This window comes from Dama dama, chromosome 14 (genome assembly GCF_033118175.1).
Source record: "Dama dama isolate Ldn47 chromosome 14, ASM3311817v1, whole genome shotgun sequence".
NCBI lineage: Eukaryota > Metazoa > Chordata > Mammalia > Artiodactyla > Cervidae > Dama > Dama dama.
Genome location: NC_083694.1, coordinates 10,692,825 through 10,720,083, shown reverse-complemented (window position 1 = coordinate 10,720,083; position 27,259 = coordinate 10,692,825). Strand labels below are relative to the sequence as shown.

At 34.8% G+C, this 27,259-nt stretch overlaps 1 protein-coding gene across 4 annotated transcripts in view; it reads right to left on the bottom strand.

Annotated features, from left to right (window-relative positions):
- Window positions 1-1,698: 1,698 nt before the first annotated feature.
- Window positions 1,699-27,259, bottom strand: part of UCHL5 (ubiquitin C-terminal hydrolase L5) — a 43,139-nt gene continuing 17,578 nt past the window's right edge. Inside the window, exons 4-11 of one of the 4 annotated variants that reach the window (XM_061160018.1) lie at window positions 16,607-16,732; window positions 16,463-16,524; window positions 16,246-16,376; window positions 14,686-14,749; window positions 10,622-10,673; window positions 9,634-9,747; window positions 7,317-7,415; window positions 1,699-1,955 (exon numbers count right to left, since the gene is read on the bottom strand). In XM_061160018.1, coding sequence (XP_061016001.1) covers window positions 1,911-1,955; window positions 7,317-7,415; window positions 9,634-9,747; window positions 10,622-10,673; window positions 14,686-14,749; window positions 16,246-16,376; window positions 16,463-16,524; window positions 16,607-16,732 — 693 coding nt within the window. In that variant the 3' untranslated portion in view covers window positions 1,699-1,910. Of the gene's footprint in view, window positions 1,956-7,316; window positions 7,416-9,633; window positions 9,748-10,621; window positions 10,725-14,685; window positions 14,750-16,245; window positions 16,377-16,462; window positions 16,525-16,606; window positions 16,733-27,259 lie in introns of all 4 variants that reach the window. The other 3 variants (XM_061160019.1, XM_061160016.1, XM_061160017.1) reach the window with 3 other exon arrangements.

Genomic DNA, 27,259 nt, shown 5'->3' with positions numbered 1-27,259 from the left:
AAGACCCTGATACTGGGAAAGACTGAAGGCAGGAGGAGAAGGGGGCAACAGAGGATGAGATTCATCTGATTCCACAGACGGAGAGACCATGGTTCAACATCTGTCAACATGCACCTGCAGGTCTCCCACACTTACCTCTCTGGGCTTCTGCTCCCACCGCAACAATGTGGTTCTGGAGAGTGTGGGCCACTTCTTCTGTGAATTGGCCAAGATGAAGCATCAGGGCCCCCAGCGACTCTTGAAGGGTGCAAAACCATAGGGGCGACCACACCCTCTTCCATGAGGTGCAGAAGCCATCCCAAGATGAATGGGGCAAAACCCAGGATGCTATGAACCAGGCCCTTTTGGGTCTGCATGCCCTGGGTTCTGCCCGGGTGGACTCCCACCTCTGTGACTTTCTGGAGAGCCACTTCCTAGACGAGTGGGTGAAACATCCAGGAGATAAGCCACCACCTGGCTAACCTCCCCAGGCTGGAGGTCCCCAGGCTGACCTGAATGAGTATCTCTTTGAGAGGCCCACCCTCAAGCACAGTTAGGAGACCCTGGAGCCCAGTGGCCTTTGAGGAGCTCCACTGGTGTCAGGACTTCTGCCTAAAGCCCCTCTCTGCAGCCACTAGGCAGTTTATTAACCACCCTGGGGCCCTCTTCCAAGCCTTGGACCAAATGGAAACAATAAAGCTTTTTGCAGCAACAACAAAAAAAATATTAAAAAATTCATGTCTCAAATTAGAGGATGCATACAGTCTCTCTACATATATTTAAATTTTTCCATAATAAAATACTAAAGAGTCATGAACCAATTTTATAAAAGTACCTAGTAAAGAAAAAAAGTAGATTATTTCCTTTATAAATAGAAGTTTTATAAAATTTCCTTTAAAGTTTAACTCAGAAAAGATTAAAAGCAAGAATACAGTATCATTTTATAAAATAAAGAACAAAGCAATTCTCCAAAGCAATAGCAAATTCCATTGTGGGCAAACTATAGATGGCTCTTATAAACTACTGGGCTGTACTAATTTTGTTCAAATTGGCAAACAAGGATCTTCCATCACCACCATCACCTTTTTTATAAAAAAGCAGGTAATAGCCAAAATTGACCAACCTTTGATTTTTTATAAAGATAGAGCTTACCAGCTTGAAAAAATGTTGCCAAACAATAACACCCAAAATCTTGAAGATTTCACAATTTGCTCTTTACCTAAAATTTTGCTTTGACGCATAATACACCTTCCTGAAACAATTCTACAATACATAAATAATTCCAAACACTGAAAAAATTTTGCTAAAATAAAATTGGGATGTTTATTACTTTTTCTACTGGTAGCAATGAAAACCACTAGAAATTATACTTTTGTTCTTTTCAAATGATCTGCTTAAAAATCAAGCTTTTTTAAATAATTGGTATAGAAGATAAAATCATTTTTAAATCTTCAAAATACTTAAGATACTATAAGATAGAAATATTGATTTTTTTCCATTAATGATGAGAAGAAAACAGATTCAGTTTAATCAATATCTGACATTTATAAATATTAAGCATTTAACCGAGCTGGAAGATTGAATGAAAGGTTAATTATAACAATTACAGGTAGAGAATAGCATTTGTCCATTTTCTCGGTTCATTATGACGGTTATCTATCCAGAGAACCAACAGGAGTTCTCAGATCCAATGTCAAATAATGGAATTTGGGCAAGTGCTCTGAACACCGCTTTTATTTAGTACGCATCACATGCACATGATGCAGGTAGGGAGAGTTTATGAATCCATGCATTAAAGACAAGACAGACTGGTACTATTGCCAAACGTGCACTGAGTCAGTGAGAAAGTTGCTCAAGGTTCTTTATACTTAATGGTTTCCATGAAGATAAGTGCAGAAGCAGAAATGTATGCACATCCCAAGGCGTCCTCTTCATTTGGTTTCCTGTGCTTTCTTTGCATTCTGCTTTTCTTTTGCCTAGAAATTAAAGATAGCACACAATAACATCTTAAAAGTATGTTTCAAAAAAAAAAAAAAAAGTATGTTTCAGGTCATATTAAAATGTGTCTAAGAGGACACTCTTAAGCTAAAATGCTTGAGATACATTGTTTATAAGATGTTTAAAGTATTATCTTTTATAACTTGAGACTCACAACGAACTCCTCCTGGACAATTATATAGTGACTCTTTGTCCTCAATAAAAAAGGATCATATTTGGTTTGCAGTTATTTCTTACCTGAAGTTGAAAACGTATTATTATAATGATAATAATTTTAAACTAAAAAATTACTCATTCCATAAAGTCATATTCATTCATAACTGTTTCACAACAATATATTTACGTATGTGTCCATTACTCATACAAACCAAGTATAAGAAAAATCCTACACTGATTTCTGCATATTTGAATAAATGAGTTTAACATAATAGTTTAAATGAGTTTAACTTAACTAAAAGGATCACATACCCTTAATGTTGATAAACCTCACTAAAATGACTCAAAAAATATTTTCAAGAGTTGTTCACTTGAAGCTCATAACAAGTATAGAGCTTGAACACAGTAATTCTATTTTACTTTTTAGCAGATGAGGAGGCCAGAGCTAACAAGTGTTATCAAACTAATAACCTGGGAACCATGTCAAAATGCAGACTAACTCAGTAAAATGCCTGAGGATCTAAATTTCTAACTCTCAGGTGACGCCAATTCTGCTGGCCCTCAGCAGACTTTAAGAAGCAACATTTTACAAGACTAGAATATAATGTTCTTTTCACTATGGCACTTGAATCAGAAAGGAACAAATAAATTAAACCCTTGATATTATACAATTAAGGAAAAAAACCTTCCTTGATTAGAACTATAATTTTTTTTATATTACATTAGGTAATAAAATTATTACACAACTGTATGATAAAACTGAGTGCTATGCCTTACAATATATTAAAGTAAATATGTTGTATGTACCATATAGTTTTTTAAACTGTGTATGTAAACATTTTCAGTTAACAAGAATAATTTGTAATTTGATGCATATGATTTCTCAAAGAAGTTTTCTGTTTCCAAATAATAAAAACACAATTCCATTTTTGATGTAACTGGGAAATAAAAATGTGTACTTCTTTTCTTAATGATGTCTGAATACACAGGTACCTTACTAGGATTAATAAGAATGAATAAAATGGTTAATAACAAATTTCACAACATAATTAAATAACCAAAGACATGTAGAGTATCCATTCATGTATTAAAATATATAATTAAGATAAAACTAAAGGTAAGTTAAATAAAATAAGTTAAAAATAATTATATACCTTGACCAATAAGATCTCATTTAATCCCCAAGAATGTGAACTAACTATGATTCCCAAATTATACATGAGTAAATAGATTCTATAGTAAAATAAATAAATAACTTGCCTAAAAGCAACAGCTAACAATAAATAACATTTCTGAGATTTAAACCAAGTTTGTATTCTGGCCTTTACTGAAGCATAAAAAATACTGTATTTCAAAATAGCATCAAAAAAATGTTCACTGTTCAGAAATATGTTCCTTCTATTTAGTGTGCTATTGAGATATTAAAAATTGTTGACTCAAGTCAGATAATTCTGTAATCATAGGTATTAATATAGATATTATTGTGAACAACTTAACTATGTTCTACCTTGTTTCTATTAAGGGATAGAAAAAGTAAATTCTGTACATCAGTTATTTATTACAAGTTGAATTATAATGTCTTCGTAAAATCTGGACAAAATTCAATACTGTGAGGTTGCTCTGAATCCCCCACAGTAACAAAATCTATGATTTTAAATTATGGTAGGTATTGGTGGTTGCTAAAAACCTGAGACAGACAATGATTCAGAAACACATATAAAAGTTGGGATAAAATTTTTAAAGAATTATATCTGAATAAGTAAAAGTTTCACAAGTGAAACGTTAATCTGCTGATTTTATTTCATACTTTAAGGAACAGATTTGATGTATGGCACAAGAAGTTTTATAACTATACATTTTTATATTACCTCCTGAGCAGTTTTTATGTAACATACACTCAAGGAACTCATCAGATAAGAATAGAAGCTTCATAGAACAAGAACACTTATAAGGCAAGATCTTAACCTAATTCATTAAAGGCACAGGCCCTTGAGAGAATCAAAGTCTGCACTCTTTATTATTCTGTAAAATGAAAAGATTTTCACAGCTCAAATATTTCCAAGCCATCACAGGCAGTAAGTAAATGCCACTGCTCTCAGAAATCTGATCCTGGACAGCTTTAGCTCTTAGCAACTCTGCCAAGAGGTAGCCACACCTTCCTGTCCGATTCCTTCCACCCCTTCCACACTTTGTCCCTAATTTTTCTTTCACTTGGCATTGCGGGGAAGAGGGGTGGGTTTCAATGTAATAATCCATTTCTGAACTCTACATGTAATTTTTTCTTAGAAGTGTTCCTTATTTATTAAGTAACTTTCACTACCGAAATCTTTATATTGGATATAACTATAAAATTTAATCTTGATCTGTTGTTTTTAATTTTTAATATTTGCAGTTATCAGCAGAAACTGATATTTCAGTATGATATGATTTTCCAAAATAAGATGAACAAAAATATATTTGTACTAAAGAAGCTGATTCACTGGTCAAAATTAAGCATCTAATTCTAACCACAGATTTAAAAATTTGAGGATATGAAATTTTAAATGGCATAAAGTTAATATTTAGGAGCTACCCTGTGCTTCCCCCAGAATCTCTAGCATGACTTTATTCTGGCACTTATCAGAATACTACTATACAGCACAGTACTATAATTATGTATTCCTATCCTCTCCCCAACTGGGTTGCTTAAGACAGGAGATGTGTCTTAATTATGTGTACATCTGTTGACTTTAACAGACTGCTTCAAATACAGTTTCAGTTAGATAAATGTTGGATAATCAAAACATCTCAAAAACTCTAATCAAATAATGAATCTGAATTCCCTTCAGAATCTATGCACATAACAGATGGTGCATATATACAAGAAATAAATGTATCTCAATATTGCCTGTGCAGTATTATTAGTCAAAGAACAAGAAAGTCAGTAACTACTCTTTCAGTAAAACAAATACAGATGAAGAACAGACTGGGTTGGTATTCCACCAACACTAGGCATTCATATACTGCCACCCTGTGTCCAAAATAATGTGAACTAAGGAATTAAGGAATTATGGTTCTAATGCAAAAAGCTGAAAGGTGTTTTAACTACGCTTTTAAAAAATTATGGAAATATACTGTCATTAAAGTCATATAAAAATGGTCCTATTCTTAAGTTGCACAAAAAAGTTTACTCACGGACCAATTTTAAAGCAAAATACATACATTTAAAATTTCTCGAAAGTATTTGTCTGGTCCCTGATAATATTTATCTACATTTAATAACAGATATATCATACAATTTGCCACAGCAGTCTATATTCTAGTATTTTCAACAGAGAAATATTTCACAGTGTTTCATACAAATAATATTAATATTTAGATATTTGGTTAACCAGGCAATCTTGAGGATTACAGGACCCTAACTGTTAATCTAAACCTTTAAAAATTAGTTTCACATCTTGGACTTTTATGATTTTTACTACCTTGAGATACATAAATAGAAAAAAATCTATATGGATACAGAGAAGATTTAGCAGTGTTCCTGCAACAATTTTACTTTTAATGTTAAAAGCTGAAGCACATGTTCATATGCTTCAGACTTCCTTGGTAATTCAGGCTTCCCTGGTAGCTCAGCTGGTAAAGAATCCACCTGCAATGCAGGAGACCATGGTTCACTTCCTGGGTCAGGAAGTTTCCCTGGAAAAGGGATCGACTACCCACCCCAGTATCCTTGGGCTTCTCTGGAGGCTCATACAGTAAAGAATCTGCCTGCAGTGTGGGAGACCTGGGTTTGACCTCTGGGTTGGGAAGATACCCTGGAGAAGGGTATGGCAACCCACTCCAATATTCTTGCCGGGAGAATGCCCATGGACAGAGGAGTCTGGCGGGCTGCAGTCCATGGGGTCGCAAAGAATTGGACACAATTGAGTGACCAAGTACAATACATAGCATGTTCAGGATCTAGATAATAAAGTATAAACAAAAAGCTGAACACACATCTTGAATTATTCAGATTTCATGATGGTACTGGAGAGGGCAATGGCACCCCACTCCAGTACTCTTGTCTGGAAAATCCCATGGACGGAGGAGCCTGGTAGGCTGCAGTCCATGGGGTCCGGAAGAGTCGGACACGACTGAGTGACTTCACTTTCACTTTTCACTTTCCTGCATTGGAGAAGGAAATGGCAACCCACTCCAGTGTTCTTGCCTGGAGAATCCCAGGGACAAGGGAGCCTGGTGGGCTGCCGTCTATGGAGTCGCACAGAGTCGGACACGACTGAAGCGACTTAGCAGCAGCAGCAGCAGCAGCAGGATGGTATCAAAGAGTTGGGTTGAAATATATCTGTGCTTCATGAACTTTAAAGTTAATAAGAAAAAACATCTACAATGTATTCTGGTCTTTAAGTTAAGGGTCCAAAATTGTACTTGCCTAGTAATGTCTTCTCAAAATGTGGTAAACAGACCAGCTTCATTAGAATCGCCTGAGAGAACTTATTACAGATTTCCTCCCTATACCAGACTATCTGGGGAGGGGCCAGGTAACATGTGTTGTAAAGAGATCTATGCTGTGTTGCAGAAACCAATACAACATTGTAAAGCAATCATCCTCCAATTAAAAATAAAATAAATAAATAAAAGAGTATCCAGTGGTCACTTTCAGAAACATTGATTTATTGTATAAACTTTAAAAACTACTACACTTCATTTATTCAAAATTTTTCTTAAAGTGCCTTATATGGAAGAAAAAAATCCTAGTAATCAGAATTTTTCACTAACCTGTAGTAGTTTTCCCTTAGTGCAAAGGATAATAGCTTGGGAATAAGGGAATCTATTTCTCAGGCTAGGTTATGCTGTTTTCCCCCTTTCAATGTTCATTCTAGTTCTAAATTCTATGATGGTTCAAATTTTTGCTAAATTAAATGAGAAACATCACTTCAATAATTAAATTTGTTTTCAGCTAAAGATGTTTTAAATTTCATTCTAATATAGCACAATCTGAATTTCTAACATTAAGGATTCCAGAAAGCTAAAGCAACAAAGCAATTCCTTATTTTTATTTTGCAATATGACACTGACCCAGCATTTCTCAAGCTGAGAAACAAGCAGGTAAAAGCAAAGCTTCAACAAATTTTATCTGTACTCAAGTCAAGTAACATTTTTTGGAGACTAAATCTAATTTAAGTACTCACCAGTAAAAGACTTACCTTTTCTACCAGTGGTATTAACTGCTGGTGTTCTGCTAAAGTCTTTAACAATTCCATAATGAATGGCAGGTAATTGTGCTTCCTTCTGATATTTTCAATCTGAAAATAAAACACATATCAAACCACACTATTTTCACTAAGTTTCTGATATTTTAATTTTTGGATCCAGCTAGAAATAGAAATGAAAGAAAATCTTACATTATCATTAAGAAAAGCATTAGAAATAATGAGATTTTCACTGCCACTGAGAATAAAGATTAATTACAATTAAATATGTGGAGAGAGTTCTCTGGGGTATAGCATCCTACTCTTGGCTTAGCAAACAACAGAGGCTTTTAAAAGTCTAATCGGAGATAATCTATGAAAACGTTAACTCATGAAAGCAAACTAAGAAGGCCCACAAGATAAATTAACACTCCTGCTACTACACCTATGCAAACAATAAGGCCAGTTTTATTGTGTGATTAAGAACAATCTTTCTTTGATTATTTTTGACCAAAAGGGAATAGCTGTGGGCAAAAATCTGTGCTTCTGGTAGAGGTTCAATTTACTCTCCTTTCCACAGGAAAAAAAAAGTTTCCACCTTTTGCAAATTCATTTCGGCATTCCTACAGTTCATATATATTTGAGCTTCTTTGACTTCTCCTTTGAACTAGTTGTTACATCTTACAGGTTTGCTCAATTAATGAAGTAAACAAAATTTTAGCATGTTTATTTTATATCTGGTCTGAGAATTCTTTTTGGCTAAATTCTTTAGCCCAATTTTTGAACAAAGCATTCTCAAAGCAAACATTCTAAACTCAGTGTTATATTTAAGGCAAATATGAAAAATTAGTTAATTATGTAACAACACTGCACCAGAATACATAAGTAGTAGGAAGTATTTTAATACCACATAAAAGAGAAAATAACATTGAAGCTTTCATCCCTTACTTTCCTGTCTCCATGAATTTGGCCCTTCTTTTTCCTGTCTGGAACAGTCTGGAGCCAGCCCCTACCAACTCCACCTAAAGAAATCCTACTTGCCCAGGGTCCATGTACTTTAACAATCACATTGTTGGCTATTAATTATGTTACAAAGCAGCATTCTCACACTATGGTAAACAAGAGAAAGAAGAACAATCCCTGCCCTTAACTGAGCTTCAGGTGAAAAACTGCTTTTTCTACTGTGACAAACATGATAAATCACCTAAGTACTGTTTCCAACATCCTACAAAACTAAGTTTCCTTCACTCTTCTCCATCTCTGAAAAAAGTTTATCAGACAGACTGCAAATGAAGAAAAACGACATAATTGAAGATAGGCTTGCTTAGTATTTCACCCTGAGTTATATAATGGTTGACATAATTTAAAATTTTTAAAACCCTAAACAAATTAGAAAGAAAATTTTAAAAAAATGAAAAAAAAAAAAAAATGAACCCAGCTATATACTAAACTGCTGACAGAATGACGCCAAGAGAAAATTTTCTCAAGTGAATTTTAAAATATGCTAGTTTGATTGCACATTCAAAATGAAATATATCCTAAGGAAAAAAATTAAGAGAACACTTCTCAGTTGTTAACACTACTGGCATTGCTATTCTGAACCTTTTCATACATATATACATACACAGATAGCAGAAAGCAAGTAAGTAATTATGTTAATGCTGACAGGAACCAAGATTTTCAACTGAAAAGACACAAATGCTTAACTTCAAATATAAAGCCCTTTAATCCTCAGTTCGAGTATTAACATGAGTTCAAATTGTATTTTCTCTTCAAAGATAAAACAAGAAACAAGTAAAAACGTATTTCTTGACTCTGAAAAGTCCTGGAAATAATGAAGAATCAATATTGCTAAGCACCCTGAGCAGCCAGATAATGGTTTCTAAACACCATTTCTCACCTAAAGCACTTAGGACTTCTTGAAAAAATGACCAGTTTCAAGTCTGAAGCAGGAAATGTACAAGATAAGAGTCTAAACATCTTGTCATGCTAGGAAGCAAGGAAGCTATCAGACATGAAGACAGTCAAATCCAAAGAACTTGGGAGACGGCCTGATGTGGCTCCTAATGGCCAAAGATGGGGTAATTTGAGCATCAAAAATAACTGCAGTGAACATTAGCAACAGATGTGTTAAATATCTGTTCACAGTCATACTTGAAAAAAAATAAAAAGGAAAGAAACCTTACTAGTTACCTCTGTAGGATGCCAGGCAGATAACACATTCTGAAAACATGTAAGTGATGGGGAGAAGAGTTCAAGCAGTCAATACACCTTCACGTCAAAATACACTACTCTATGTTAAAACGTTAAGGAACAAAAGAAAAATACCTACCTTATATCTTTTTAATTTCTGTACTTCCTCTTCAATAAGCATTTGATTTTTGGCAACCTCTGACTGAATAGCACTTAACATATTACTGCCCTGATCTGTATCCATGGGTTCCTCCTTGGGGAAAAGAAAAAGAAACAGCACACCCTAATAACTGAGGCTTAAATCTAAAACATTTTTAGATGATAAACATAGTACAGTCATTTCCCAATTTTGATCTTAATATTGGTGATGGAATATCAGCTTAATAACTGTAATACTAAAAGATGAAAGAAATACTCATTTAGGGCTTATAAGTATAAGGAAGAAGTAGTATTTCTCCCAAATTTCTGTGTCCTACAATATATAAGAATTTTTACCTAAAAACCATCCATTGTATAATGTAATGAACTGTTACAATCTTCTGTTAGCTATAAAATAAATGTGCTTAAACATACTCAGGAAAATGTGATCAAAGAAATGTAAACAAAAGTCTTTGTCTATTACTAATTCTCTTTGCCAATCATATTTACTAGAAAGATAATCATCATAAGGAATAACAAAGATTACATGTGACTTTAATGTACCCAATTAATTCTGTAACAAATATATTCTAACTTGCTTATTTATATAATAAAATTATAGTAAATAGTTAATTGTGAACACTTATTTAGTACATACTTTTGTCTGTCATTTTTTTTGAAGTGGTTTGTATATATATATATTATCTCAGTTATTCTTCACAACAACATTTAAGGTAAAGACTATTATTTTCACTTTACATGAAGAAACTGAGGCACAAAGAAATACACTCAAAATCATACTTTCACTAAGTGGCAAAGGCAGGAGCTGAATCTAGGAAGCCTGACTCCAGGATGCATTATCTTAACCACCACTCAGGACACTTGATTAAATCTATAGTTTAGAAAAATAAAGGAAGGAAAGAAGAAAAGAAAATAGTTCCCCTGAGAGAATAACTAGAACTTTGTACATAAGACACATGGCCACAAACCTCAGCAAGTTGTCTTTGTAACTCTGCTATCTTCTGTTCATAGATCATTTTTCTGTCAGACACAATGGCCATTAAGTTAAATCGAATTTCACCTTCACTGTACCTAAGAAAAAATTACAGTTTATTCTGTAATAAAGAAATCTAACACTGTTATAATTAAGATAATCTATTTTGATTACTCCCTTATTCTCTGGGGTAAACACAAATCTACCAATCGGCTAACCATAAAAACTGACATTTTAAGAACGCTTTCGTAAAGAGGAGACATTACAACCAATATCACAAAAATACAAACAATCATAAGAGAATACTATGAAAAATTATATGCCAACAAATGGATACATTCCTAGAAATAACCTTCTAAGACTGAATCAGGAAGAAACAGAAAAGCTGAACAGACTGATTACTAGTTATATAATTGAATGAGTAGGGTTTCCCTGGTGGCTCAGTGGTAAAGAATATACTGCCAACGCAGGAGACGTGGGTTTGATACCTGGGTTGGGAAATCCCCTGGAGAAGGAACTGGCAACCCAGTCTAATTTTCTTGCCTGAAAAATCCCATGGACAGAAGATCCTGGCAGGCTACATGGGGTTGCAACAGTCAGACATGACTTAAAGACTAAATAACAAACAGTAACAACAGTTGAATCAGTAATTAAAAAAAAAAAAAATCCCAACAAACAAAATCCAATACCAGATGACTTCACAGGGGAATTTTACCAAACATTTAAAGAACAGCTAATATTAATACTTATATTTCTCAAACTATTCTAAAAAAAATTAAGAGGAGGAAATACTTCCAAACTCATTCTGAGTATGGCATTACCCTGATACAAAAATCAGAGACACTTCAGATAAAGAAAATTACAGGCCAATATCCCCGGTGAACACACATGCAGAAACTTTCAATAAAATATTAGCAAACTGAATTCAACAATACATTAAAAGGATCATACATCATGATCAAGTGGGATTTATTCTAGGGATATAAAGATGGTTCAATATACACAAATCAATCAGTGTGATAACTGCATCAACAAAACAAAGGAGAGAAATCACATGATCATCTCAATAGAGGCAGAAAAACTATTTGACAAAATTCAATATCCACTCATGATTAAAAACTCTTTAACAAACTTTGTATAGACGAAACATATCTCAACACAGTAAGGGCCAAGCCTACTGCTAACATCATACTCAATGGTGAAAAGCTAAAAAGCTTTTCCTCTAAGATCAGGAACAAGATAAGGATGCCTACTTTCACCACTTTTATTCAACACAGTATTAGAAGTCCTAGCCACAGCAATCACACAATAAAAAGAAATAAAAGGCATCCAAATAGGAAAGGAAGAAGCAAAACTCACTATTTGCAGATGACATGAAACTAAATACAAAATACCCTAAAAACTCTATCAGAAAACTATTAGAGCTATTAATAGCTAATAAAAACTACTGCATTTCTATACACTAATAATGAACTATCAGAAAGACAAACCAAGAAAACAATTCCATGTACAATTACTTCAAAAAGAATAAAATACCTAGGAATAAGTTAACAAATATAGTTAATCACATCTACAGGGTGAAAACACACTGAATAACTAAATTTATCAGCAGAAACCATGGAGACCAGAAGGGAGAGGCATAACATTTCTCAAATGCTAAAAGAAAAGACTATGAACCGGAGATAAAGTAAACTTCAAAGAAAATTACTAGAGAGGGACAGCATTGTGTAATGGTAAAAATGTCAATCCACCAAGATGAAATAGTGATCATAAGTGCTTATGCACTAAACAACAGACCTGCAAAAATATATAAAGCTTTAAAAACTGATAAAACTAAAATTAGGAACAGGCAAATTCAAAACTGTCTCTATTTGCAAATGACCTGATTATCTATGTAGGAAATGCCAAGGAATTCACAAAAAACTTCTAAAGCTGGTGGGTGAGTTCAGCAAGGTTGAAGGATACGAGACAAAGAAAGAAAAAAATTAAACTTTATTTCTATACACTAACAATGATCACATGGAAATCAATTAAAATACAGTATCATTCATTATCAGTCAAAAGAACATGATCTACTTGGGGTATAAATCTGAAAAAATATGTATGGAATTAGTATGCTAAAAACCACAAAATGCTGATGAAAGAAATTAAAGAAAATCCGAGTAAATGGAAGGTCATACCATGCTCATGGATTGGAAGAATCAGCTGAGTTAAAAAAAATACCAATTCTCCTAAAACTGATGTTTGACACAATTCCTGTCAATATCCCAACAAGAACTTTTGTAGATATAAAATTACACTATAATTTACATGGAGGGCAGAATAACTATAACAGCTAAAACAACTTTAAAGAGAAAGAGTAAAGTTGGAGGCATCAGTCTATTCCATTTCAAGACTTATAATAAAGCTACAGCAATCAAGACTGTGAGGTACTTGCAGAGAAGAGAAAAACAGATCAATGGAACAGAAAAGTGAACACAGAAACAGACCCACACAAATGTGCCCAACTGGATTTTTTTTTTCACAAGGGTGCAGGAGCAGTTCAGTAAAGGATAGACTTTTTTAACAAATAGTGTTAAACCAATTGAAAATACAAAGCAAAAAAATGAACCTTGACCTAACTTCACATCACACAAAAATTAACTCAAAATACATCACAGACTTGTACATAAAATGTTATCCTATAAACCCTTCAGGAGAAAAAGGGGAAAATTTTTGGGACCTAGGTCTAGGCAAAGATTTCTTAGATTGGACAACAAAAATACAAATTCATAGTCGGAAAAATTGACAAACTGGACTTGACTGGAATGGAGCACTTTTGCTCTGTGAAAGACCACAGTGGCAGGATGAGTGGATGGGACTGGGAGAGACTGTTTTCAGTCAAGTGTCTGAGGAAGGACTGGTGATATCAAGAGTATATAAAGAACCTCAAGGCTCAACAGTCAGAAAACAATTCAATTACAAAATAAACAAAAGGCATGATTTGCAACATTAGTCATCAGGGAAACTCAGATTAAAACCACAATGAAATATCACTACCCACCTATTAAAATGGCTAAGATAAAAAATTTTGACAAAACCAAATCCTAGCTAGCATGTGGAGAAATTGGATCACTTATACTATACCGCAGGTGGAAATGTAAAATAAAATAGTACAGCCACTCTGGAAGAGTTTGTCAATTTCTTTTAAAAAATTAAACATGCATTTACCATACAGCTAGGTATTATCTCAGAGAAACAAAAATTTATGTTCACATAAAAATATGTACACAAATGTTTACTGCAGCTTTATTCATAATAGCAAAAACCAGAGGATAATCCAGATGTCCTTCAATAGGTGAATGGACAAAAAAAAAACACAATAATAGACTATCCATATCATGGACTCATCTATAGAAAAGAAGGTACTATTGATAATACTAAACATCCTGGATGAATCTCCAAAGAATTACACTGGGTGAAAAGTCGATCCAAAAAGGTCACATATTTTATGATCCCATTTATGTAACACTCTTAAAATGACAACAATTATAGAACTACAGATTAAGGATGTGGGGTGGAAGAGGGTGTTTAGTGGTTGCAGCTATAAAAGGGCATCATGAAGAACCACTGCAGTGATGGAATTATCCTGCATCTTGACTATATCAGGGTCAGTATCTGGCTGCAACACTGTCCCACAGTTTTACAAGATGTTCCTCCCAAAGGGTATAGGGTACACAGGATCTCTCTGAATTATTTTTATAACGTGAATCTATAATTATCTCAAAATAAAAATTAATTTAATAAAAAAGACAGAGTCCTAAAACAATAAACTTCACAAAATAACTGTAAAAAGTATCTACCTAAACAGAGATGTGCACGTTTAGCTCCTATAAAGACAAGATAACTTATTATTATGTAGAATTTAGAGATTTTTCTGTATGATTTCCTGAACATATTAATCCAATCCAAAGAAAAAGTTCAGTAAGTACTGCTAAAACAATAAAAAAAAAAAAAGGCTTAAAGAAATGTTTAAAATGAGAACAGTCGTTAGGCCAAAAAAATAAGCTGAGCATTTACTTCTGTATCCTTTTTTCTATGACTGGCCTCACTGCGCTGATCCAGTCATCTTGATTGCATGCACCTAGGAAGAAATGAAGCATTTATATCAGATTCGACATCAATATTATTTCAAAAGTTTATTCAAAGCATCTTTTTATTAATATTTTGGCAAATTCAGTATAGTGAAAAAACTTTTCAGCATAACTATGTTAAGCTTCAACTCTTACTTTCTCAGTGATGATTAGGAGGAAATGATAAGTTATCATAATCTGCACTGTCACATTATTGTGTCACGTGCGGTGCTAGACAAATGTTTGAGAAAGCAATGAATTAGGGAATTATTTCATTAAAACTCTTGTCTCTGTGAGATAAGGATGACTGCCTTTCATTTTACAGATGATGAAACTCAGGGCTAAGAAAAGCCTGCTCACATGTTAGTGACAAAGTAAGGACTGAATCCTTATCTGACTCCCCACCATCACAACTATAGGAAAAAAAAATCCCGAAATCCACACACAATGCAAAAATGATTTTACCCAGTTGTTTTAATTCTCCCTTTTTACCTATATTTTAGCATAGCCACCAGCTGTGTAGCAAAACTGGCCGTTCTGTTTTATAGTTTACGTCCTTTATAGCTGATGGATCTAATGAATAGAGAATGGCTGACGAGACAGATGCCAAGAGAAAAAATGCAGAGATCAGATCAACCCCCAAACCAGAGAAAATCAACTTCTACATAATTAAAAGAACATTCTATTAATTTTCTTTAGGAAACATAGAAAAATAAATATTTTTAAACATGTAAATCTGCATTAGATGAACTATTGGTTCCAGACATGGGTATGGGCAATAAGAATAAGCAAAATAAAACTGCAAATTTTGTTTTTAATCTGAAAGTATAAAGTTTTGCGAACAGCAAATAACATTAGATTTCATAAAAACAGTTTCACTGGACTTAAACCTAACTTTAAAAAAAGAAAAAAAAAAAACTTAATGAGGTGAAATATGGAGTTAAACTTCTTTGGTGGGCCTGTTAGTTCATTACTAGATCAGAACCACCTCAGCCTCACTCAATAACCATTTATCATGAGCTCAAGGCTGGAGCTGGGGTGGGATCAGGACAAATTCATCCTTTGGCACAAAGGACTGCACATTACTACACTATTTAAATAGAAGCTTTGAAGAAAAACATTTCTATAGACTATTGAACACTGAATTACAGAGATTCTGAAAGATCTAAATCCAAGGGAAAATATTTTAACACAGACGACAGGGATGGGACAGTATTTCTTAACAATGACAACTTAGCTTCACTAAAAGAAGTAGTTTTTAAAAGTTAACTGAAAAATAAAAAATAAATTATGTAATCTAGGAACTAAAAACACTTTTCTCATAGGAAAAAATTAAAGGCCCCAATGAAACCACAGTAGTCAACATGTCCTCCCTGCCTGTTACTTAGTTTCATAAAGGTCACCTCCCCTTTCAAAACCTATGCAGCACTGGGACTGAAACAAAGGTGAACATCCAATCTTTTTTTCTTCATCAAAATTGAAATGCCAGGAATAGGAACCACGTTACCTAAGTCAATCGGTCCTTCTCTTAATCCATCTAATTCATACAGCCTTCCATTAACAGGAACGTAACTGACAAAGTGAAAAGCATCTTCTTCTTTTGCTGCTGTCTTAGCATCAAATTCAAACATCTGCTGTCTACAGGGAAGAGAAAAACGGTGAAAAACAAACCAGCAAAGATAAACCTGCAAATATTATATTTATTTAATATAAAGTATCTTTACCTGGCGAAACTGTTGTGCACTTGCCGGATCACATCTGAATTACTCAGCGCCAAACCTTTCATCTGAAATAAGTTTTAAAAGTAGCCTATTAAAATAAGAACCACCACAAACAGGGTATTTTAGGAATAATAAGATTGTACTCACAGCTGCATCAAAACTTTGTGAAAATTCTTTAAACTCTGATAATGTCTCTCCTAAATGGACATCTTGATGGGTACAGTTCAATAACACACTTACTATGGCTTGAGTAGCACAAGCATTATTAATTACCTATAAAATATAAAAGAAAATATATTATCAATGTGTTTAAAAAAAACCCAGCTTTCAACTGGTGACACTGACCCCTAAAATATGAAAAAAATAACAGCTTCCAAATTTTATTTAATATAGTATTAGCATAAACATAACAAACATGATTAATTTCCACTTTTAATCTATTTTCAGGAATTTTCTGCAATTCTGGAGCTGAATCAAATTAAATGAACTCATAATATCAGTGAAGACTAATCTAGTTAGAGTAACAAAACCAATCTTTCCTGGTCTAAAATATACCTGATAAAACCAAAAGAGCCTATCCTTCCCTCCTATTCACTTCTTCCTAATAAGCCTGTTTCTACCTACAAACATTCAATCCAAATTTCAGAATCCAGTGCAAACTCTAACTTACCTGTGTAATTGTTAGAAAAATTATGCTACAATCTATATTAGTTTCTTCCCTCATTTGAATTCCTAAAAACGACAGCATATATGACAGTATACTGTCCACATATTTTTCAATGCAATCTTTACAGCTCTGACCTCTAGCCATTAACTGTTGATTTAACCAATTGTGAGGACCTTACATTCTAGTGAGAGAAGAAAACATTTAGGTAACACTTATGTGCCAAGTCCTTTTCTAGGCTTCTTTTAATCCTGTCAGTCAAAAGCTTAAGGAGGAGGAGTAATATTAATATCCTCATTTTACATTTGTGGAAGCTGAGGAACAAAGAGGTTAAGTAACTTGCCCAGAGGGCACAGAGCTAAGAGGCAGGTGATCTGATGTGAGAAATTGGCTGTTCTTGGCCAACACTGGAGGCTGGCTCCATACACACTTGTGGTCTCTCCAACAAGATTATAACCTACTTAGGACAAGGGCTTCTGCCACACTCCCTACAGCACCTACTCAGGGCTGAGATTATAGAGCTGGGAAGCGCCTCAGACCATCATTGCAAATATCAGCTAGATTCACTGTAAAGTTAAACCTGATAAATTATTTTTAAAAATATTATTCCTACTGCTATATTTCATTACTACACTGTAATTAAAACCCATTTTCCAAAAATGTTAATCCACTTATGATCTTAAAATTTGGTAAATTATTTCTATCCTGCCTAATTTCAAAATAAAATCCTTCAATCATCTTCCTTCATTAACTCTTGCACTCCTACACTTTTTTGTGGTCAGAGACTTTTGAAGTCTTATAAATATCCATGAGTTCTTACACTTTTGACTGCAATATGTTCAAGAAATTCCTTGATGAGCCTGCTTTTTCCATTAGAGAACACTCTCTTACTCCCAACTCTCGAAGAGTAATACCACCACACTCTTGAAATTCCCCTTATTACAGTATTTTGTCCTCAAATCTATCTTATGGTTGACGATTAAAGAAAAGTAACAGTAGATCTAGAATCCAATTAACATCGCCGCTGACTTCTTTTAATATGTATTCTGATCTTAATCACAGTTCTTTAGTAAATTTGGATGAAAATTTGTAATGATTAAAGGAGACATCATAAAGGTCATTAACTAAAACAAGACTTAGGGCTCTCTTATCTTGGGCCAAAATTATCTGGGGATGGGTTGGTAGGAGTGAAATCAACAGAAGTTAACATTTATACTCATTCACACATTCTTTCAAAATGATGACACATTAAAGATATACTCTACACCCAATGTTACGCTAGACACTGAGGCTATAGCAGAAAATGCTAACAAACACTCCTATGATCTAAGAACTTCAAATTTGTAATCTATCACTTCAGAAATTTTTTTTAAAGGATTAGTAAAGAACTCTATGCAAAATCATCAAACTGTATACATTAAATATGCAGTTTTTTTGTATATCAGTTATATTTCAATAAAGTTGGGTTTAAAAAAAGAGAGAAAATCATGTGGTTACTGATACTCCTCTTCTGGAGTTAATAAGGACTTAACAGTGCCCATGACTTACTACAGCCTGTTCTGTGTTTGTGTGAAGAACAGTCATTGTGTGTGCACGGGTGTGAGTACACCTCCTCAGGTTTTTAAATGAGTATAGTGCCACCAAGTGGTAAGGCTATAAACAACACATTAGTCTCACTCTTGGGGGAGCTCTTCCAAGACCCCCAGGGGATGCCTCAAACATGCACAGTGCCAACCCCGAAAAATAAAACGTTCTTTCCTATGCTAATGGGCTGGTAGCTCCCACGGGGGGCAGAGGGACGCGCCATACCCCATGTGGGGTGGAGGACAGCATGAGACCGTCACACTGTCCAGAACAGCACACAGTTTAAAACTTATGGTTTACTTCTGAAATTTTCCATTTAATATTTTCAGCTACAGCTGACCGAAACCATGGAAAGTAAAACAGCAGATATGGGGGAAATACTGCACAGAAGTAGCAAAAAATTCTTTTTCAGACACTAAAAAGTGCACAGCCATTCAGTTGTTCAAATATTTACTGAAACACCCACTGCGGGCCAGACACTGTGATAAACACTGAACACACAGTGAACATAAGAGATGTGGTCCTTGTCCTCATGAAACATGTAAAAATCACCTTATATACATCCTTTTGGAAGAACTTTAACTTATTTCACAAAATAATTTCTGCAGTATAAATTATGTATACAGTCCCCAACTGCTTAAATCTTTACCTAGTCCTTAGTGTTCTACTAAAAGCATTCTGACTTATAACACACTTAAATAAAGCAATAGAGTTTAACAACAGAAGGAAGGCTAGACCAGGAGGTCACTAAGAATGGTTGCCCCAGAACCTGAAGAATTTGGTCTGAATACCTTGAAGAGGCCATATATTCTCTAGTTCATCTGAGCTCTTTCACTCTCTACCTTATACAAAATCCAGTTCACACATTCATGCTGCCAACCTGACCCTGCAGCTATCTGACTTCACAACACACAGGCTAAAGAACAACTTCTTATCCTGGTGCACAGAAATGAACATGGCGGATGCCTAGAGAAATATATCTAAAACTGCTTGAAGTACTGCATTATAAATTATAGTCAATCTTCACTGAGTCACAGCTATAGGATAAATTAGTAATTTTTTAATATTTCTTAATAGACTTTATCTTCTTGGGCTCCAAAATTACTGATGGCCACTGCAGCCATGAAATTAACTGACGCTTGTTCCTTGGAAGAAAAGCTATGACGAACCTAGACAGTGAATTAAAAAGCAGAGACAGGACTTCCAGTTCAAGATGGTGGTATAGAAGAATGTGCACTCATCTCCTCCTGCGAGAGCACCAAAATCACAACTAGCTGCTGAGCAGCCATCGACAGGACGACACTGGGATCTACCAAAGAGACACCCCACATCCAAAGACAAAGAAGAAGCCGCAGAAAGACAGTAGAGGGGCACAATCATGATAAAATCAAATCCCATTCCAGAAAAGTGGGTGACCCACAAAATAACATCAAAGAAGCTCTCCCACTGTTGTGAAGGTTCTGAACCCCATGTTAGGCTTCCCAGCCTAAGAATCCGACAAAGGCACTGGGAATCCCCAGAGAATCTGACCTAGAAGGCCAGCAGGATTCGATTACAAGATTTTCACAGGCCAGGGGAAACAGAGACTCCAGTCTTGGAGGGTACAAACAAAACCCTGTGTGCACCAAGACTCAGGGGAAAGGAGCAGTGACTCCATGGGATACTGAACCAAAACTACCTGCCGGTGTTGAAGGGTCTTCTGTGGAGGTGGGGGTTGGCAGGGGCTCACCACAGGGATGGGGGTACGGGCAGCAGCAGTCTGGGAAGGTCCCCTTTGGCATAAACCCTCTTGGAGGTCGCCATTAACCAGACCATAGAGCCCGAAGACCAGAGGGCTGGGTCGCCTCAGGCCAAAAAAACTACCAGGGAGGGAATGCACTTGGATTAAAGCTTACTGAGCAAGGCCCTGCCCACCAGAGCAAGAGCCAGTTTTTCCCACCACCAGTCCCTCCCATAAAGAAGCTTACACAATCCCCTTAGCCTCCTCCATCAGAGGGCAGACAGAAGAGAGAAGAACCACAATCCCACGGTAACTAAAACAAAAGCCACATTACAGAAAGTTAATCTGCATGAAAAAGCAGAAAGTTATGTCCTAGTTGAAGGGACAAGATAAAACTCCAAAAAACAACTAAGAGGAGACAGGCAACGTTCCAGAAAAAGAATTCAGAATAATTATAGTGAAGATGATACAGGATCTCGGAAAAATAATGGAGGCAAAGATTGAGGAGATTCAAGAAATGTTTACCAAAGACCTAGAAGAACTAAAGAACAAACCAACAGAGATGAATAATACACTGGAAGGAATCAACAGCAGAATAACTGAGACAGAAGAACAGATAAATGACCGGAAGGACAGAATGGTGGAAATCACTGCCGCAGAAGAGAATACAGAAACAAAGAATGAAAATAAATGAAGACAGACTAAGAGACCTCTGGGACAACATTAAACACACTAATGTTTGCATCATAGGGGTCCCAGAAGGAGGAGAGAGAGAGAAAGGACATGAGAAAATATGTGAAGAGATGATAGTTGAAAACTTACTTCCCTAACATGGGAAAGAAAATAGTCAACCAAGTCCAGGAAGCACAGAGAATCTCAGGCAGGATAAACCCAAGAAGGAATACACGGAGACATAAGTAATCAAAACGACAAAAATTAAAGACAGAGACAAAATATTAACAGCAACAAGGGAAAAATGACAAATAATCTACAAGGGGAACTCCCATCAGGCCATCAGCTGATTTCTCAGTAGAAACTCTACAAGCCAGAAGAATGTCATGATATGCTTCAAGTGACGAAAAGGAAGAACCTACAACCAAGAATACTCTACCCAGCAAGACTCTTCTTCAGATTTGATGGAGAAATCAAAAGCTTTCTAGACAAGCAAAAGTTAAGAGAATTCAGCACCACCAAACCAGCATTACAACATTACAATAAATGCTAAAGGAACTTCTCTAGATAGGAAAACAAGAGAAGGAAAAGACCTACCTATAGAAAATAAGCCCCAAACAATTAAGAAAGCAGCAATAGGATCATACATATTGATAATTATCTTAAATGTAAATGGATTAAATGCACCAATCAAAAGACACAGACTGGCTGAGATGAAAACATGTGCATGTATGTACTTCCACTTACCACATCACTCTGCTTGATCCTCCAAATTGTACGTAACTATTTTATATTGTTAGGTTAACCATGTTCCCATTATGGCTTGCAATTGAAATTATCTTTTATTTTTTGTCTACCTATTGATCATGAAAACTGATAAACATCTTTTACTACTGTGATTATGCAACTATTACTTAAAACCATTGTATCATGATTTGTCAACAGAAAAATAATAGAACTCTATATCACCAAAGCTACCATTTAATAGAAAAAGCTGTAATCACACTTTTTAAAATCCAGATGCATATCAGAGTTATCTTGGAATTTTTTGAAAAATACAGCTGCCTAGGTATTACTTTTTTTTTTTCACCAGAGCCCCAGATGTTTCTAATGAGCAGTCATGTTTCAAAACTACTGAACTACATGAGAATCTTTCACTTTTATCTAGTTTGTTTCACTTTTTCTATTTCAAATTCAGTGTTTCCATTCATTTAGTTTATGTTTTCCAATTTCTCGATCTCTTTTTTCTTTTTGTGTTCTTTCTTAAGACTTTATCAAGCACAGTAGAAAAGCTTTTGTATATATATACATAGGTAATAAGTATAATACATATGTTTTAGAAAACTTACAAATTTTTGCCTAACTAAAATATTTATGACATTTTGATTCCACTTAATTGATAGTATGAATAGAATGCTAGATTTCTAATTTTAAATAAGTAGATATGCAGCAAGCAACAAAGGTTTACTATATAGCATAGGGAACTATAGCCAATATTTTGTAATAACCTATAATGGAAAATACTTTCAAAAATAATATACATGTATATGTATAACTGAATCACACACAAAAAAAGGAGTCTACTCTTTGAAATTTAGTAATGTTTATCTTTATGCCAATTTTTCTAAATGTCCTATGGAAATTTAATAACAATGTATGAGATATATGAGATACAAAATTTTAAATATATTTGTGTAGGGTATAAGATTAACATAAATTAAGCAAAAAAACTATTATATTTAAATTATTAATGACATCATTCAAGATGCTCCTATTCTTATTTTTTCTGCACTGGATAAAATATTCTCAGAGAAATGCTAACATGTCTCACTATGATTATATACATTTTTCTCTTCCCTTATATTTTTTCTGATTTTTGCTCTATGTATCTTTTTTCTTTGTTGTCAACTGTCTAATGGTTAATGATTTCTATCTTCTTTGTAAATTGTACTTTTAGCATTAAAAATATTCATCTTTGTTTCATTTAAAAATAAATAAAAAGTTTTTTTAAAAGCAGAGACATCACTTTGCCAACAAAGGTCTATACAGTCAAAGCTATGGTTTTTCCATTAGTCATGTACAGGTGTGAGAACTGGATCATAAAGAAGACTGAGCACAGAAGAACTGATGCTTTCAAACTGTGGTGCTGGAGAAGACTCTTGAGAGTCCCCTGGACACCAAGCAGATCAAACCAGTCCGTCCTAGAGGAAATCAACCCTGAATATTCACTGAAGGACTGACGCTGAGGCTGACGCTCCGATACTTTGGCCACCTGATGTGAAGAACTGACTCACTGGAAAAGACCCTGATGCTGGGAAAGGTTGAGGGTAGGAGAAGGGGATGACAGAGGATGAGATGGTTGGATGGCATCACCAACTCAATGGACATGAGTTCCAGCAAACTCCAGGAGACAGTGAAGGACAGGCAGGCCTGGCTGCAGTCCATGGGGTTGCAAAGAGTTGGACATGACTTAGTGGCTGAACAACAAAAAAGTAGTCAAGAGAAAAAAAGACTGAGGATGAAACTAGGTTCCTAAAGGGGAGGCAATTATATAAGATAAATGTCCTGCTTATTCAGAATTTAGAAATATAAAACATGAAAAAGAGATGAATAGAAAACCAAAATAATAAATGATGAAATCATCTTGGACTGGAGTATCTAAGATTTCTCTATGAATGTGAAATTTTAAAAGAGCACGGAAAACATAGTAGAACATAGAGAACAGAGAAGGGAATTCATTCTAGGAAGAGAAAAGGGTACAAAAAGAAACAAATTAAGATGAGATGTTTGATACAATAAGTATATTGGTCTGCCTGTATTAGTATGCTTTTAGTCAGTGTATGGGGTCATTAGTCATCTACTAAATCAGTACTGATAAGCAATTAGGAGCTTACTCTAGGAGTAAGATATTTTAAATAGGAAATAGCAGTAAAAACAGTGATTCAGAAAGGTTCGGTTTAATACAATTTACAGAAAGGATTGAAAATGGCTAAAAACAAACAAGATCCACTGGGTTGCTACCCTAATGCTGCTGCTGCTAAGTCGCTTCAGTCGTGTCCGACTCTTTGTGACCCCATGGACTGTAGCCCACCAGGCTCCTCTGTCCCTGGGATTCTCCAGGCAAGAATACTGGAGCGGTTGCCATTTCCTTCTCCAATGTATGCACGAATGCTAAGTCGCTTCAGTCGTGTCCGACTCTGTGCAACCCCATGGACTGTAGCCCACCAGGCTCCTCTGTGCACAGGATTCTCCAGGCAAGAACACTGGAGCAGGTTGCCATTTCCTTCTCCAACCCTAATGCTCATGGCTGTTTAGTCACTAAGCCATATCTGACTCTTCTGTGACCCCATGGACTGTAGCCTGCCAACCTCCTCTGTCCATGGGACTTCCCAAAAATACTGGAGTGGGTTGCCATTTTCTTCTCCATGCAATCTTCCTGACCCAGAGATCAAACCCACATCTCCAGCATTGGCAGGCAGATTTTATACCACTGAGACACCAAGGAAGCCCCACCTTAATGCTAGCATGAAATAATAAAGGGCGATAGGTTAATGGAGCAAACAAAACCAGGATCACCCAAATGTGCAAGTCAGAACTCAACGTGTCAGGTATACAACTAAGCACAAGATTAAAACAAAATAAGGGGATACTAATAACAACCATACAAAACAATTTTGTAAACTTAAACTAAAATGGAGAAATTAAAAAAAAAAAAAATCTTACCAGAACTAAGTCAAGAAAAAATAAGTAGCCCAAATAAGTCTTTTAACCAGCACATGGATACAGTAGTTAAAAATACATTCACAAAGAAAATACCAGGCACAGATGGTTTCATAGGCCAATTCTACCAAAATCTGAAGAAACAGACCATTTAAATTTTATACAAATTCTTCAGGACAATTATAATAAAGAAGAAATTTCAACCCAATTCATGAAACAAGCATAGCCCTAATATTAAAACTAGCCAAAGTCATAACAAGAAAGGAAAATTAAGGCCCATTTCATTCAAAAATATACATGTTTAAAAAAAAATCTAAACAAATATTGAATTAAATTCAATATCGAATTAAATTCAACAGTGCATAAAAAAAGAGTATATCATGACCAACTGGGCTTATCTTAGATATGAAAGAATGATTTAATATTAGAAAAATTCATAAATGTAACTAATCATATTAACATATTAAGAGGGAAAATAAAAATGATCATCTTAATAGATGCAGTAAAGCATTTGAAAAAACTTAGTCTTTCCATAATAAGGACACTTACTGAATTGTTAAAAGAATGTACTCACCTGAAAAAGACTATTAAGGAAAAAAAATCTGAAATGGGAAACGGTAAAAGCATTCCCTCTAAAATCACAATGATTTTATTGGAGGTTTAAACCAATAAGATAGGAAAAATAAATTAGCGACACAGGGATTCAAAATAAGGAAATAAAACTGGTATTATTTGATATAGTAATTTAGATAGAAACACTTCTCTCAAACCAACAAATAACAGAGATAACAGAGTTTAGGAAGATGGCTAAATATAATATTAAGACATAAAAATTATCTTTTATACTAGCAGCAAACATCTAGAAAATGCAATTGAAGAAAAGATGATTTATAACAGAGATATCAAGGAATTAAAATAACTAACAAGATAAAAGATCTTTATCAAGAAAATTATGCAACATATTAAAGATAATAAAAGCAAATCTAAAAGTAAATACATAAAAGCAGGTCTAAACAGAGAAATATATTATGTTTGAGACTTAATATCATGAAGATATAAATTCTTCCCAAGTTCACATATATATATATTCAATGTTATTCGAGTCAAAATTCCAACAGAAGTTTTCATACAGTTTGATAAGATGACTAAAATTTATATGAAGCACACAGGGTCAAGAACAGGAAGGATATTTCTAAAAAAGAGCAGGTAGGGGAGACATGATCTGTTAGATATAAGAACTTATAAAGAAGTGAAAAGAATTAAGTCAGGGTGCTATTGGCACAGAGACAGACAAAGTGATCAGTACAATTCAAGAAACACATACACACGTATGGAACACATATACAACAGGGGTGGCATGTCAGATAAATAAGGAAATATGGATGTTCAAAAAAGGGTGATCCATGTGGGAAAAAGGTAAAATTGAAACCCTACCTCACATGATATACCAAAATCCAATTCCTGATGAATTATGGACATAGATATCAAAAATTAAAACTTAAATGTATAGGTAAATATCTTTCATAACTTCAGATAGATAGCAATTTATTAAACAAGATACAAAAGGCACTGGCTCTAAAATACAAATTTCCATCATCAAAAAACACCCATAAAAAGTAAAACAATAAAGTACCAACTTGGAGAAGCAGTATCATGAATATATAAACAATGCCTATACATCAAAAAGAAAAGTACATTAACCCTACAGAAAAGTTAACTTAAGACTTTCACAGAAAAAACACATATGCCACTAGGCATCAAGTCCCTTTCAACACGATTAGTGACCAGGGAGATGTAAACCCAGACCACGAAGAAGTACCATTTCAGAATGAGCTGGCTGGCAAAAATCAAAGAGGCCTAACAATACCACATATTACATGGCTACACAGTAACCTAGATATTACTAGTACAGGTATAAACTCGAGCCTCTACTTCAGAAAGCACTTTGATATTTCCTCCTAAAATTTTACATTTACCTATCAGATGTAGTATGGTACTTCTGGTTACACACCAGGAGAAATTCACACATATACAATAGATGTACAAAAATAAGTAGAGCTGCACAGTTCAGAGTGATGCAAATGAAAACTAAAACACTAACTTATGAAGAGGAAACAATTATTTAAGCTCCCCAGGTGGCTCATTGGTAGAGTCTCCCTGCCAATGCAGGAGCCATGGGTTCCATCCCTGGATCAGGAAGATCCCCTGGAGGAGGAAATGGAAACCCACTCCAGTATTCTTCCCTGGGAAATCCCATGGACAGAGGAGCCTGGTGGGCTACAGTCCATGGGGTCACAAGAGTCGGACAGCACTCAGTGACTAAACAACAGCCAACAATTGCTTACTCTGCATGCATGTTCATGCAATCACCATTGTACACCATGCAAAATAAGCTGGATAAATCTTAATAAATACACAGAACATGATACTTTTTATAAAG